This window comes from Dendrobates tinctorius, unplaced genomic scaffold (genome assembly GCF_039654945.1).
Source record: "Dendrobates tinctorius isolate UK_male_01 unplaced genomic scaffold, ASM3965494v1 ptg000116l, whole genome shotgun sequence".
Classification (NCBI taxonomy): domain Eukaryota; kingdom Metazoa; phylum Chordata; class Amphibia; order Anura; family Dendrobatidae; genus Dendrobates; species Dendrobates tinctorius.
The window spans coordinates 7,142,816-7,157,898 of record NW_027361784.1 but is presented as its reverse complement, the minus strand read 5'-3'; the positions used below and the strand labels follow the sequence as shown (position 1 = coordinate 7,157,898).

Sequence of the window (15,083 nt, the reverse complement as noted above, 5' to 3'; positions counted from 1 at the left end):
CAACCGGTTGCACTTTACACACGGTTGCACTGACGGAAAGTGGCAGAGGTAAGCCAATCATGTCACGAACAGGGGGCTCAGCAATCTGTCACCTATCCAGCCGAGCGATAAATGTTTTTGGTTGGATTACTCCTTTAAGGACGTTTGTATGGATATCATGGCTCTTCTTTTTAAACGGTCCAACATGACAATTCTATATTTATATGTAAAGTGCAAGATCCTGTGCTTTCAACTTCAAAAAAAGAAAGGAAAAAGCCTAACAAAAAAAAAAAAAAAAAAAAATCCCCTAAAAATAAAGTTTGCAATTCCATTCCCCTAAGAGTCTATTCTACATTAGCGTTGGTGTGAACGGAGCCATAGAATTATTTCTTTATTTTTGTTTCATATCTAAGCTATTGTACTCCGGAGCATTAGGACCACAAGATAAAAATCCACCAGGGCTCTAGAGACTAAAACAGTAGGAGGGAAAGAGTTTCTACAGTTCACTACAAAAATCAAGAAATTTTTTTTGGGTTTCCTGGAAGAGGGGAAACTACCGAAGAGGGCACCTTGAGACGTCGGCAGAGAGTACGCAGTTCTTCAGTATTTAGCGCATCGATCCTGCGGTGGTACTCAGCCACTGATACTACCTGAATATGGAGACAGGAAGAAAATAATTCTACTTGATAGAACAAGGAAAAAGGCACAGAACAAAAGAAGAAGTTAGAAAAGGCAAAAAGGAGCAAGACACAAAGGAAAAAAAAAAGGAGAAAAAAATGGCAAGACAAAATAAAAATGAGAGATGGTTAACGTTTAGGTTTCTGTGTAACGCGATGATCTGTGATTAACCATGCAAAGTAAGTATCGGGAGACACAGCGAGTAGTTGCCACAAAACCTGCTGCATCTGAAAATCTAGACGTCCAAATGCGGGAATGGAGAGCGCTGTACTGCGAGAACGTTCCACCTGAAAAATCAACGAACCTGACCAGCACGCCTGACACCGTACGTATGACTGTAGTATGTACTTTATGGAGGATTACAGTATCCTCTTTTAGGGTACGTGCACACGGCCTCTTACAGACGACAGCGTACGCAGCAAGTTTTTACTGTAAAGGACGCATCAGAAATCGTGGCGGCACTGTTGGATGTCTTTTTTGGAGTCCTCAACGTGTTTTGGTTTTTTTTGGCGCTAATCATGGAAGATGCCACAAGAATGGACTGCTGACTTTTTTTTTAGCTGCCTAACATCTTTCAAAACCAAACGCTTATAAAGGCTGATCAAGTGCACAGCAAGTTGTTTTTAGGCTGTGCGCCCACGTTAGAGTTTTTAAACGCTCAGGAAACTGATCCCCTTCCCAGAAAACGCGCGTTTCTTGCACAAAAGACGTGCGTTTTTGACGAGCGTTTTCTGGGAACATTGAAAAACGCTAAAAACGCTCAGCAATGTGGAAATTAATGAGCATGCTGCGTTTTTAGCCGCTAAGCCAAAAACGCATGCAATTTAATGTGAAGCTTCTTTTAAGCGTTTCTGCAGCGTCTGAGCTGGCACAAACGCTGCGGAAACGCTTAAAAAAACGCAACGTGGGCACACAGCCTTACAGTGCCGTTCATAGTGGGTTTTTTGTTTTTTTTTTACAAAATACACCTTAAAAAGACACCAAGTGCACATACCCTAAATTTTAGAAACTATAAATCTATTTCTTATGCATACCGTTTACGGCCTTGTGTGATTTTTGTAATGTGGCCACAATCGGGAGCACCAGTATAAGGAGTCATGTTGTTCAGCTCCGTAAACCACTTAGGCCTGTTTCACACTTCAGTTGTTTGTTTCAGTTAAAATCCGCCAAAAAGGCGGAAAGCGGCTCCGCTCCTAACGGATGCCAGCGGATCCGTTTTTTTGACGGATCCACCGAATGAAGAATTTTAAAGGGAAAAGAGAGAGAGATCGATCGAGAGATCGATCGAGAGATCGAGAGAGAGATCGAGAGAGAGATCGAGAGATCGATCGATCGAGAGATCGATCGAGAGAGATCGAGAGAGAGATCGAGAGAGAGATCGAGAGATCGATCGAGAGATCGATCGAGAGAGAGATCGAGAGAGAGATCGATCGAGAGAGATCGATCGAGAGATCGATCGATCGATCGATCGAGAGATCGAGAGATCGAGAGATCGAGAGATCGATCGAGAGATCGATCGAGAGATCGAGAGATCGATCGAGAGATCGATCGAGAGATCGATCGAGAGATCGATCGATCGAGAGATCGATCGAGATCGAGAGATCGATCGAGAGATCGATAGAGATCGAGAGATCGATCGAGAGAGATCAAGAGAGAGAGAGAGAGAGAGAGATCGATCGAGAGAGAGATCGAGAGAGAGATCGAGAGAGAGATCGAGAGAGAGATCGATCGAGAGAGAGATCGATCGAGAGAGAGATCGATCGAGAGAGAGATCGATCGAGAGAGAGATCGAGAGATCGATCGAGAGAGAGATCGATCGAGAGATCGATCGATCGATCGAGAGATCGATCGAGAGATCGATCGAGAGATCGATCGAGAGATCGATCGAGAGATCGATCGAGAGATCGATCGAGAGATCGATCGAGAGATCGATCGATCGAGAGATCGATCGAGATCGAGAGATCGATCGAGATCGAGAGATCGATCGAGAGATCGATAGAGATCGAGAGATCGAGAGATCGATCGAGAGAGATCGAGAGAGAGAGAGAGAGAGAGAGAGAGATCGAGAGAGAGAGAGAGAGAGAGAGAGAGAGATCGAGAGAGAGATCGAGAGAGAGATCGAGAGATCGATCGATCGAGAGAGAGATCGAGAGAGAGAGATCGAGAGAGAGAGATCGAGAGAGAGATCGAGAGAGAGAGATCGAGAGATCGAGAGAGAGATCGAGAGAGAGATCGAGAGAGAGATCGAGAGAGATCGAGAGAGATCGAGAGAGATCGAGAGAGATCGAGAGAGATCGAGAGAGATCGAGAGAGATAGAGATCGAGAGAGATAGAGATCGAGAGAGATAGAGATCGAGAGAGATAGAGATCGAGAGAGATCGAGAGAGAGATCAAGAGAGAGAGAGAGAGAGAGAGATAGAGAGAGAGATCGATCGAGAGAGAGATCGAGAGAGAGATCGAGAGAGAGATCGAGAGAGAGCGAGATCGAGAGAGATCGAGATCGAGAGATAGAGATCGAGAGATAGAGATCGAGAGATAGAGATCGAGAGATAGAGATCGAGAGATAGAGATCGAGAGATAGAGATCGAGAGAGATCGAGAGAGAGATAGAGATCGAGAGATAGAGATCGAGAGATAGAGATCGAGAGAGATCGAGAGAGAGATAGAGATCGAGAGAGATCGAGAGAGAGATAGAGATCGAGATAGAGATCGAGAGATCGAGAGAGAGAGAGAGATCGAGAGAGAGATCGAGAGATCGAGAGAGAGATCGAGAGAGAGATCGAGAGAGAGATCGAGAGAGATCGAGAGAGATCGAGAGAGAGATCGAGAGAGAGATCGAGAGAGAGATCGAGAGAGAGATCGAGAGAGAGATCGAGAGAGAGATCGAGAGAGAGATCGAGAGAGAGATCGAGAGAGAGATCGAGATAGATCGAGATAGATCGAGATAGATCGAGATCGATCGAGATCGATCGAGATCGAGAGAGAGATCGAGAGAGAGATCGAGAGAGAGATCGAGAGAGAGATCGAGAGAGAGATCGAGAGAGAGATCGAGAGAGAGATCGAGAGAGAGATCGAGATCGAGAGAGATCGAGAGAGAGATCGAGAGAGAGATCGAGAGAGAGATCGAGAGAGAGATCGAGAGAGATCGAGAGAGAGATCGAGAGAGAGATCGAGAGAGAGATCGAGATAGATCGAGATCGAGAGAGATCGAGATCGAGATAGATCGAGATCGAGAGAGATCGAGATCGAGAGAGATCGAGAGAGAGAGAGAGATCGAGAGATCGAGAGAGATCGAGAGAGAGAGAGATCGAGAGAGAGAGAGATCGAGAGAGAGAGAGATCGAGAGAGAGAGAGATCGAGAGAGAGAGAGATCGAGAGAGAGAGAGATCGAGATCCTCCTGACTTCATTCCTCCGGGCATGCGCTGTATAAAAATGCGGATCCTGCAGTAAAAAAAGTTACATGGTCCGTCCAAGCATCTCGGCAGATGCAAAAAAAATTGACGGATCCGCAAAAAAACGGATCCAACGGATGGCCATCCATCAAGATCCGCTGGTAATGCAAGTCAATGGGGGAAAAAAAAACAGATCCGCCAAAAAAAATGGCGGATCCATTTTTTTGCAAAAATGGCGGATTTTGACTGATGGTCAAAAACTGTAGTGTGAAACAGGCCTTACCTCCGGCCACCGCCGGAGCAGAGAACAGACGATCATTGGGAGTGCAGGGGGTTGGAGCACAGCTGATCTGATAATTGATGCCTTATCCTACTGAAAAGTCCCTCACAAACTTTAATATTGGATTGACATTGCTGTAGGAGTTTCTTAAATAAGAGAATACAAACAATAGTGGCAGACAACATAGGATATTAGGAGGTCATAAGAGAGGGGCATAGGGAATACGGCATGCAAAGGGCAACAAACAGGCTCCTCTATTCTGGGGACAGGACCTGTTACCAGATGTCGGGGCCCATGGACAGAAGCTTTTCTGCTGCTTACACTGAACACATACAAAAGCAGCAATGTAAACCCCCTAATGTGTACGTGGGCGGATACAGGAGAACATTCTCACGTTACTTTGCATTCGACACCGGCAGTGTTCACTTCTATTTTGCTTTTGTAAAAACACATCTATTTTAGGTCTTGCAGCATTTCCTTCCCACTGAGACCTTGCTGCACTTTTCTCCATTAAGTAAAATGGGGGAAGTCTGTAAAACTGACAACAACCTCGTCCGCGTTTATATTTCCTACTGCTATGAGGATTTTTAAAGAATTTTCTGGATTTTTTTTATTGTGTTTTCTTTAAAGAGGTTTTCCAAGATTAAAACATGGCTGCTGTCTTCATTTTAGCCTCGGTAATTTCACCACAGTACCGGCGCGTTCTGTAATAAGATCACCGTACTGTGGTCGCTAGGAAGATGCTAAAACAAAACTGTATTATGGGTGTCTAAAACTGACATTAATGGGCTAGTCCCCTTGCTATTACTTTGCTTTACTTAGACAGCATGAAAATAATCAAGTTTGCGATTGACTTTTTCTACATGCTTTCATGCTCCTGCTGAGAGAGCTTTTATCTTACATACGGTACAGCTTGTTTCCAAGTAGCTCGACCACCAGGGGATGGTCCTGCAGTTACACTCCAGGAGAGGAGGCAATACCCAAGATCCCAGTCAACTCTCTCCAGCCCATTCATTTGTGTACAGCAGTTAGCTGCTCACTTCCCTCTCAGCTCCTAACTGAGCTGCTCTTATCGCTCCATCAAAATCATAATCCTCCAACCTTCCCCCAGGCAGTTTCCAGAGCAGTTATCCTAATCACATTAACAGTGCAGACTTCAAAACACTGAATAACTTAAAAGTGAATCTGGCAGCAGTTTTTCTCTATGTAATCTGACAGCAGCATGATGTAGAGACAGAGACCCTGATTGCAGCAATGTATCACTTAGAATCACAGTTTTCTCTGTTGCAAATCTAGAAGAGCTCAGTTGATGAGCTGTATATAAACCCACCCCACAGCTTTCAATGTACATTGTATTGTGAGAGTTGCTAATCAATGCTGGGAGATTGGGAGGACTAGGAGGCACAAGGCCTGTTGTCCTCTAGTCATAACCTCTTGCTGATAAAACACTGATTGTATTGAAACAGTAAGACACAGCCTAGTAAGTGACAACGCTGAAATGAGGCTCTCTGTTCCAACATTATGGTGCTATCAGATTACATAGCAAAAATCTGCTGACAGATTCCAACAAAAGCTCCTGACCAGAACTGTCACTCAAGGAGGAGTACCAGCCCCCTAAGCAATCAGGAAGTTAGAAGACCGCAGAACTGCGAGCTACTCAAGAGACAACTTGAGAATACCACTTTACAAAAACGGGTTCAGAGGCTCACAAGAATGAATGTAGGTTGACGAATCCTGACGCTGCACTAGAAAAACAGTCAGGGATTCCCTTCTATTTCCTGCGCAAGCCGGACATCATGTGATCATCATCTGCTTCCCTCAACAGAATATTGTGAAAAGCAAGAAAAGTTGCTGCCTGCTCAGCAAGTTACTGCAAGCTGGAGCTGGAAAAAGAGGGGAATCCTGACAGTCAGCATATTGCACACTGTCAGGATTGGGCAATGTCCAGTAAAGTGTGACTGCAGAACTTATGTGGAGAATGGAAAACCTGTGATACTTATTAGGCTTCTGGTGACTCACAGTGAACCAGCCTAACCAAGCCTGGAAAGATCTGTGCAAGGAAGAGATCTGAAGAAGCCAATATTCTTGATGTAGGAGTTCTGCAATTGTGTTAATCACAAAAGTACCTTAAAAGGGGTTTTCCGATCTTGAAAAGCTTGCACTGTAAAAGTTAATAGAACATGAAGTACCTACTAAAATACTTCATGTGGAAATAATTAACCTGGAGAATAACGTCACCCCCTAGTTATACAATACCAATAGAGGTCGTCTACGACCTACAACTTTGGCCATGTTGGATCATTTACAGAAGGCTCTGCCTGCGTCCACAGCTCAGAGTGTCCAAGAAGATCAAGAAAGCAGACAAGTCTGATGGGACCTGACATTGTGCTACCAGGTTGTTTAGAATTATGAATTATTGAAACTACAAATATTAGTAAGTACATTTTAAAATTATAATTATCATGGTAGTTCTGTAACAGTGGACAGAGATGCCAAAGCTAAATTTTCACTGTCCGGGCAAACTACTAAAGGGCGTCCATCACAAGGACAAAGCCATCAATTGTTTGTAACCTACAGTACAGAGCTCATGGGCCTCTCTGCTGTCCGTGTATATGCCATGTGTATCATGCCCTGTGCACTTCGTCTGCTCAGAGCGTGACACCGGGAGTACTAGCGGAGGCCTGGAGTGCTGCACTAGAAGGGTAACAATCCTGAAAGACAATATTGACCACATGAACAGCAAATATCAGTCCAAGATTAGGCCTAGTGAGAAGTGTGATTCTTTTTATCTAGATGGTGATTTGGAATAAAAATGTATGTACTGTGTATATATACTGTAAGAAAGTAGGTGGTAAAGTCCTGGATGGGAGATATAAGTGACGCAAGTCCCAGAGGTGAAGGCTCCAGCAACGGTAGGTTTCTGAGAGGTTCTTATTGGGTCCCGATTCTGGGTCTGGATTTTAGGAACAAATAGAAGAGCTTCGGTGGGAAAGGTAGCTTCCATACCGCCAATTCAGGTTTGTAGGTCCTATTTAAAGGCAGCGGGGTTATCTCAGAGCTGTCTGTGTGTGGGAGGAGGACAAGATCTTTTACTGCTGGTCTGTCTCTGCCAAAGGCTGAGAGAGCATGGACTTTATTCTGAACGGGTGAGCCTGCTCTGGTATTCGTTCTCTTCTATAGATATTTATACCTTGGAGCAGGAAAAAGGCAGTTTTTGCTTTGAGACCTACAAAAGTTTATGAAACTAATAACCATTGCCTTGTTGGGCAAGAGTCATTGCCTGTGTATGCAAGTTAGCCCACCCCATACCTGTCAGGTGATGTCAGTCTTACAGCCAAAACCTGCAGCTCACAAATGCGAGCGGAGAGGTGACAAATCACAGCTGTCATCAACCCAAACTACCATTACTTCAATTGCCACGGCACAAGGGCAATCTGAAAGAGCCGGGGGAAAGCGCCAGAATTGGCACAGTTAATGTGATGCGCATATTCTGGGGCTGTTGTGTGATGGTATTTTTAGGCTGGGAAGAGCCCAAGAACCAGGGGACCTTCCCAGCCTGATAGTCTCTGCCCGCAGCTGTCTGCTTTACCTTTACTTGTTATCAAAACTACGGGTAACCTAACAGTCTTTTTTTATTTATTTGTTTGGTTAAACAAAGATAAAAAAAAGTGTGTAAATGAACTTACAGCACATGTGCTTTTTTGTAAACTGCGGATTTATTGCATGCAATTCTGCAAAGACTACCAAAATAACCTACTTACAGGGTTATTCATATCTTCTTAAATGGGTGAAATACAGTAGCTATGTCTGTAAAAACAAGAAAATGTGCAATGTACTACTTTGCAATGTGACCGACTTCCTAAGTCAGGAGTGCATGGCTTGCAACCATTGCTCTGTAGCTGACCTGATCGCTGGATCTGGCTACTGCTCTCGCACTTCCCCAATGCTGCACAGGCAGAAGCTGCTACTGCTTACCGCATGGCAGAGCGCTCAAGTCTGGGACAGCAGCTCACCCATGCTGAGGCCCAACTAGTCAGGAGAGAACTGCCTGCCAGCAAACAGGAAGCTCAGAGGCAGAGAAGCGCTGTGCTCCTGAAGACACAAGACGCGAAACATTATGACAAAAGCTGCTTACTCAGAACTTTAGACAGATGTCAACTAACTTCAGTGTGGAAACAGGAGAAATATAATATACTAGATATGTGCCCGATGCTATCGCATCGGGAGGGCAGTAACATCACGATGAGGGCAGCTTTGTTGCGCTGGGGGTGGCGGTCCACCCACTTCCGTGCAGTCACAACTGGCAGGAAAGACGGTGTTTTGCGGTCTGTGCTGGAGATGGTATGGGGCGCCACCAGGGAGTGGCCGCACCCAATCTCCAGCACAGGCCTCAAGCCGCGGTCTTTCCTGCTGGCTGTGACTGCATGGAGTTGGGTGGGCAGGCAGCGGCAGGATCCAGAGCGTGTAGTCAGGCAGTGGGTCCTGGCGGGGGTCCGGCGGCGACATCCCTCTCATTACTCCCCCCTCATTATACCCCCTTTATTACACCCTCTCATTACACCCCTTTCACAGCCTCATGATTGCAGCGGTGGCCTGGATCCGAGCGGCGGCTGGGATCCAAGCAGCAGCCGGGATCGCAGCGGAGGCCTGGATCCGAGCGGCAGCTGGGATCCCAGGGGCGGTTGGGATCGCAGTGGTGGCCTGGATCCGAGCGGCATCACTTGGGCGTACCAAAATGGCGGTCGGCGTACTTCCGGTCCGGCGCAGTGGATTATGGAATTCAGGGACATCCAGACGGAAGTGGATGACAGACAATTTAAGGCAATTATATATATATATAGATGTATTCTTTATGCTCACGGCTTATGGACCACATCGTACAAGGAGCATGTGGCTGTCAGGTACTGCTGGGAATTGCAGTTCCATAATAGTAAGGTAGGGCACTCCTGACATCCAGAGCTACATATAATACATTCATGGTGTTCGATCCCAGACAATGCCTTTGCCTACGATAATGTTAAGGCTATTGATACGAAGAGTTAATGGTGCATAATACAGATAGGAAGAGGTGATGGAGAGAACAGCGCAAAACCTGCAACACGAGAAGACATTTGGACGGGTGATGTTAGTAGATGCAATCATATACACATGCAAACACATTTTAAAGCTGAAAAAGAAAATAAATATCACACAACAACATTGAAGGATGCAAACCAATATACATACAGGAAAATACAGATAGCGCAGCATAAAAAGGGCTCACATACCCAGCCACTCGAGCCATAATAGGCCAGTGGAATTGCTGCACTACTGGAAATTTGCTGTAAAGTAGAAGTTCTGCAGCAGATAAACATTCATTACTACAATTATGTGAATATGGCGTCTAGAAAATATTGTACATGCAGCCAGATGTGTCTCGTGTCAACCAGAGGATCAATTGTACAGATTTACGTCAATGGAAGAGTGATCAATGATAATAATTGAACTTGTCTATATCACCAATCACTATGCAATTTTTTTCCCCAAGAGACGTTTACAAAGCTGATCCAACAGCACACAGTTCCGCACGAAGAACGGAGCGACGCTGATATCTCGGCGACAGATGCCTGCCCGGCTGGCAGGAAATTACTGGGACAGTCACATCATACTGCACCCTTTAAGCTTACAACCACAAGTAAAGGGGTTCTCCCATTACGAATTTGGCAGCAAATCTATAGCAGAGCCTAAAAGTGTATGGTCACCTGCAGAATATTTGTCACGAAAAAAAAACCCCACATCAAAGAAGTCTTCAAATAATTTTTCGATGCCTATTAAATTTTATGCTTATTTCAATGAATATTACTGCTGTTTATAATGCAAGATTTCTTACTCCCCCCAATGAAGTTCTCAAAACCTTGCACAAGAGAAAAATTAAAAAAAAAAAAAAAGTCGTCAGTTTATCGACATGGATTTTTCTGATTGCAAAATAAGTGTTGGTTCAGTGTTCGTTTTTTCTTTTTTTTTTAAGCAGAAACTCTACAACTCTTCAATCAAGACAGACGAGCCTTCACTCATCAATGCCTTTGGACCTTTTTTTTGCCTAGTTTTGTTGTTTTAGTTTTTTTACTTTTGGACCCAATTTATTCCATTTGTGCCTTTTTTGGAGTCCGTTTCATATGAGCTGGCCATTTTACCTCCCATTTTGTAGAAGGAGTATCAATTCCAGATGAAAAGCTAAAAATTTGCAAAAGAAAAAAAAAAAAAAGTTCAACACGGGGAATAAAAACGTACTTTGCAATAGACGGAAACTAATACCAAAAGACAAAAGAAAGCGACTTAAAACCACAAGTGATGAATTGGTACAGTGAGATTTATTAAGCCAATCGTGGCTTTTGGAGAAATTCTGCTCCAAAAACTAAGCAAAACTAAACAAAACACACACAAAAAATACTAATACCCCTTAAGGTGTAAGTTGTGGATTTTCTTGCCCATAGCAAATTTGCAGGAGATTTCTCCCCTGTGGCCCAGTTTTCAACCGCTTGTGATCTGATCAGACTGGTTGTAATGAGTTAACGAGAGTAGATTCTCTAGGAAACATTCTTCCCAAGTTTGTTAATAAATTAGGTGAAGGTAGATATTATTTATTTATATAGCACCATTGGTTCCATGGTGCTGTACATGAGAAGGGGTTACATACAAAGTTATAAATATCACTTCTAGTAAACAAACTAACAATCACAGACTGATACAGAGAGGAGAGAGGACCCTGCCCTTTCCGGCTTACATGCTACAGGATGGAGGGGGAAGGAGACAGTAGGTTGGGGGGTTGCAGCAGTTCCGATGTTGGTTGAGGTGATATCTCCGGTAGTGGTGAGAGAGAAGGCGGTAGCGGGGTCATTGCAGGCTGTAGGCTTTCAGGTTCTGTCTGAAGGATCCAAATGTGGTTGATAGTCGGACTTGTTGGGGCAAAGAATTCCAGAGGATAGGGGCAATTCGGGAGAAGTCTTGGAGGCGGTTGGGTGAGGAGCGAATAAGTGTGGAGGAGGGAAGGAGGTCTTGGGAGGGGATTACGTGGGGGAAGGTATAGGGAAATTAGTTCAGAGACATATGGGAGAGACAGATTATAGATGGCCTTGTAGGTCAGTATTAGTAATTTGAATTGGATGCGCTGAGGGAATGGGAGCCAGTGATTTGCAGATGGGAGAAGCGGAGGAGTAGCGAGGAGAGAGATGAATTAGTCGGGCAGCAGAGTTAAGGATGGACTGGAGAGGTGCAAGGGTGTTAGCAGGGAAACCACAGAAAAGGATGTTGCAGTAGTCGAGGCGGGAGATGATGAGGGCATGCACAAGCATTATAGTAGATTGAGGGTTGAGGAAAGGACGGATTCTGGAAATATTTTTGAGCTGGAGGTGACAGGAGGTAGAAAGAGCTTGGATGTGCGGTTTGAAGGACAGGGCAGAGTCAAAGGTTACTCCGAGGCAGCGGACTTCCGGTACTGGTGAAAGTGTGATGTCATTAATTGTTATAGCTAGGTCGGGTAATGAAGATCTGAGAGATGGAGGAAAGATGATAAGTTCAGATTTGTCCACATTGAGCTTGAGGAAGCGAGGAGAAGAAGGAGGATATGGCTGATAGACACTCCGGGATTCTGAACAGAGAGGTGACGTTTGGCCAGAGAGGTAGATTTGAGTGTCATCTGCATAAAGGTGGTACTGGAATCCGTGGGACTTTATGAGTTGTCCCAGACCAAGTGTATAGATTGAGAAGAGTAGGGGTCCTAAAACAGAGCCTTGGGGGACTCCAACAGAGAGAGGGTGGGATGAGGAGGTGGTGTGGGAGTGGGAGAGGGAGATGCTGAATGTGCGGTTGGAAAGGTATGAGGAGATCAAGGATAGGGCGAGGTCTTTGATGCCGAAGGAGGAGAGGATCTGTAGTAGGAGGCAGTGGTCAACTGTGTTGAACGCAGAGGACAGGTCTAGAAGCAGGAATATAGAGTATTGTCCATGTAGACTTTATGTGAAGGCATACAGAGGTGTTACGTGCAGGAAGGAAACCGCGGCCTACCAAGCTTCCTATGTACAGCAGATACCATAGAAAGGAATTACACATCAGAAAATAATTATACCAGTGCAGGCCCTTAGAGGAATCATAGGAAGGCGCAGAGGACACAGCCCCAGCTGCAGTTACCGGCAATCATCTATTCAGATGTTTTAGCTTTTTTCAGCAGTTGGTGTTCTGCCGTTGCTCTGTTCCTCCTCCTGGAAATGTAGAAAGTGTAAACTACAAAGTCTAACACTACTACATTCACACAGTCTGCCCCTATAGTAAAGGCCAGTACATCAATGGCCAAAAGGAATCTTACATAATGCAAGCAGAGGGTGCCCACTGGTTACTATGGGGTCAGTCTGGAGTCCATCATGTCAGTACGTAGAATACGGCTCTCCTGAGTAATGGGGCACAAGTGGGATCCCATCCCTTCAAATGTATAAAAACAAAAAACTTGGCACTCGTAAAAGTTGCAGAGTTGAGTTTCTTTATTAATAGGGAATTCTAAGTGATACAGGCATCTGTCATAAACGCTCACCTTCTTCAGACCTTCGGACCGAAGCATCCATCACCTGCTGACTAATAAAGACAGTCTGTTTTGTAATTTTCAGAAGTGAGTGCCAAGTTTTCTTACATGGGTTTAGATACGTCTCAGTTTCTACAACAAAATAAAAAAAAAAAAAAAGTGTAACATGCAGAATTTTTTCCCCGGACACAAAGCAAACCAGATGGACCCCATAATCACCAGTGAGCTGTTCTGCCTGCGTTTGCTTCAGCTATGCTGTCTAGGATAGAGTCAAGCAAAGTGCCGAAGGGCCACAACATGCTCTCGCACATCCTCTGTTGTTGGCTCCCCATTGTCACCACTATCTCCTTCCTCAGGATGCAGATAGAAGTGAAAACATTGGAGGTGGAGGGAGCCGTTGGCTCTTTCCTCCACTAAACATGTGCGACAGACCGCAGACGAAATGACGTCATTACTTTGTGTCTGCTGTGCACCAGGGGGCCAGAAAGAGGACAAAGTGTAGGACCAGGCACTAGAGTGGCCATAATGAGGACAAAGTGTCTCTATATACAACCAGGCACCAGAGGGGCCATAACAGAGGGGCCATAACAAGGATAAAGCGTCTCCATGTAGGACCAGGCACCAGAGGGGCCATAACAAGGATAAAGCGTCTCTATATACAACCAGGCGCCAGAGGGGGCATAACGAGGATAAAGCATCTCCATGTAGGACCCGGCACCAGAGGGGCCATAACGAGGATAAAGCATCTCCATGTAGGACCAGGCACCAGAGGGGCCATAACGAGGATAAAGTGCCTCCATGTAGGACCCGGCACCAGTGGGGCCATAACGAGGATAAAGTGCCTCCATGTAGGGCTGTGGCATTGCAGGGACCACAATGATTCTCAAAAACAAATATCTGAATTACCTAAATTAAACCGCATGTTTCATCAGTAAGGCCTCAAAAGTAGGAATGAGCAAATAGCTTCAGATAAGTCATTATCTGAATAGCTATAGCGCTTCCTGAATAGCTGCATCGGGAACCCGGATACCTGGAGCGCTCCCGATAATCAGCTGTGTGTTGCCGCAGTTGCATGTGTTGTGGCTGTGTGAAAGTCACAACACAAGCACGGAGAGCCTGTTTATTAGGTTTTCCATGCATGTGTTGTGACTGTCACACAGCCACGACACATGCAGCTTCAGCACCGAACAGCTGATTATCAGGAGCGCTCCAGGTATCCGGGTTCCCGATGCAGCTATTCGGATAAGGACTTATCCAAAGCTATTCGCTCATCCCTACTCAAAAGTCCAAGTGTCAGTTTTGTTTTTTTGTAATCAGTTTCATCAGTGTTTGGTCTGTGTCAGTTTTTTTTTTTTTTCAGATGGGGCGAAAAACAAAACAAAAAGAGGTTTCTGAAGCTTCTTTTAGCTAGCATGGACAAGGAGCCATTGACTTTCACTTGCGATTGTGAGAGTGAATAGTCTGAAGATCAGTCAGGTCTTCAGCTCGCCATATTCCCTGCACCAGGACATGATTTATTCATCAAGTGGAAATCAGAATATATAACGGGTTATCCTATGAACCCTAACCGCTACACCGGACTACATTTACCCGGTCTGTTTATCAGACCTGCGGCACTGGTAAGTTTCCCTGTGCTAGGACACGTGGTTCCCTAAACAAGTAACATACAATTTCTGACGAATGTCTACACCCAGACCGAAAAGTTTAATTGATCACTGTATGCTAAATAAATTGGAGCCTTTTTTTCCCCCAACATGATACTTTTTGAATGCCAAGTTTTTTTTTTAGTTACGGTAATATTGATATTGGGATGGATACACTACTTGAGCACCTACTCCAATGACTTTACGAGTGCGGTATACAATCCATTGCAGCATTTAATATGCCACTATTACAATAACAATTTACGCATTTCCAAAACTTTCCGCTGCTCAGTGAGACTCCGCAGGACACGCGTGCATTCATTTCATGCAGCATACACTACAGAAAACGTTATACGTGGGCAGCACGGTGGCTGTGGTTAACACTGCAGCCTAGTAGCGCTGGAGTCCTGGGTTCAAATCCCATCAAGGACAACATCTGCAAGGAGTTTGTATGTTCTCCCTGTGTTTGCGTGGGTTTCCTCCGGGTACTCCGGTTTCCTCCCACATTCCAAAGGAATAGCCGGATAGGGAATTTACATTGTGAGCCCCATCAGAGACAG

The 15,083-nt window shown here is 45.0% G+C and overlaps 1 protein-coding gene across 3 annotated transcripts in view; it reads right to left on the bottom strand.

The window, feature by feature from the left end:
• OXR1 (oxidation resistance 1) overlaps positions 1-15,083 on the bottom strand; it is a 559,470-nt gene that overhangs the window by 21,575 nt on the left and 522,812 nt on the right. Inside the window, exon 12 of one of the 3 annotated variants that reach the window (XM_073590175.1) lies at positions 549-629. The exons of the other annotated variants lie outside the window; for them this stretch is intronic. Coding sequence (XP_073446276.1) covers positions 549-629 — 81 coding nt within the window. The remainder of the gene's footprint in view (positions 1-548; positions 630-15,083) is intronic. 3 annotated transcript variants of the gene reach the window in all.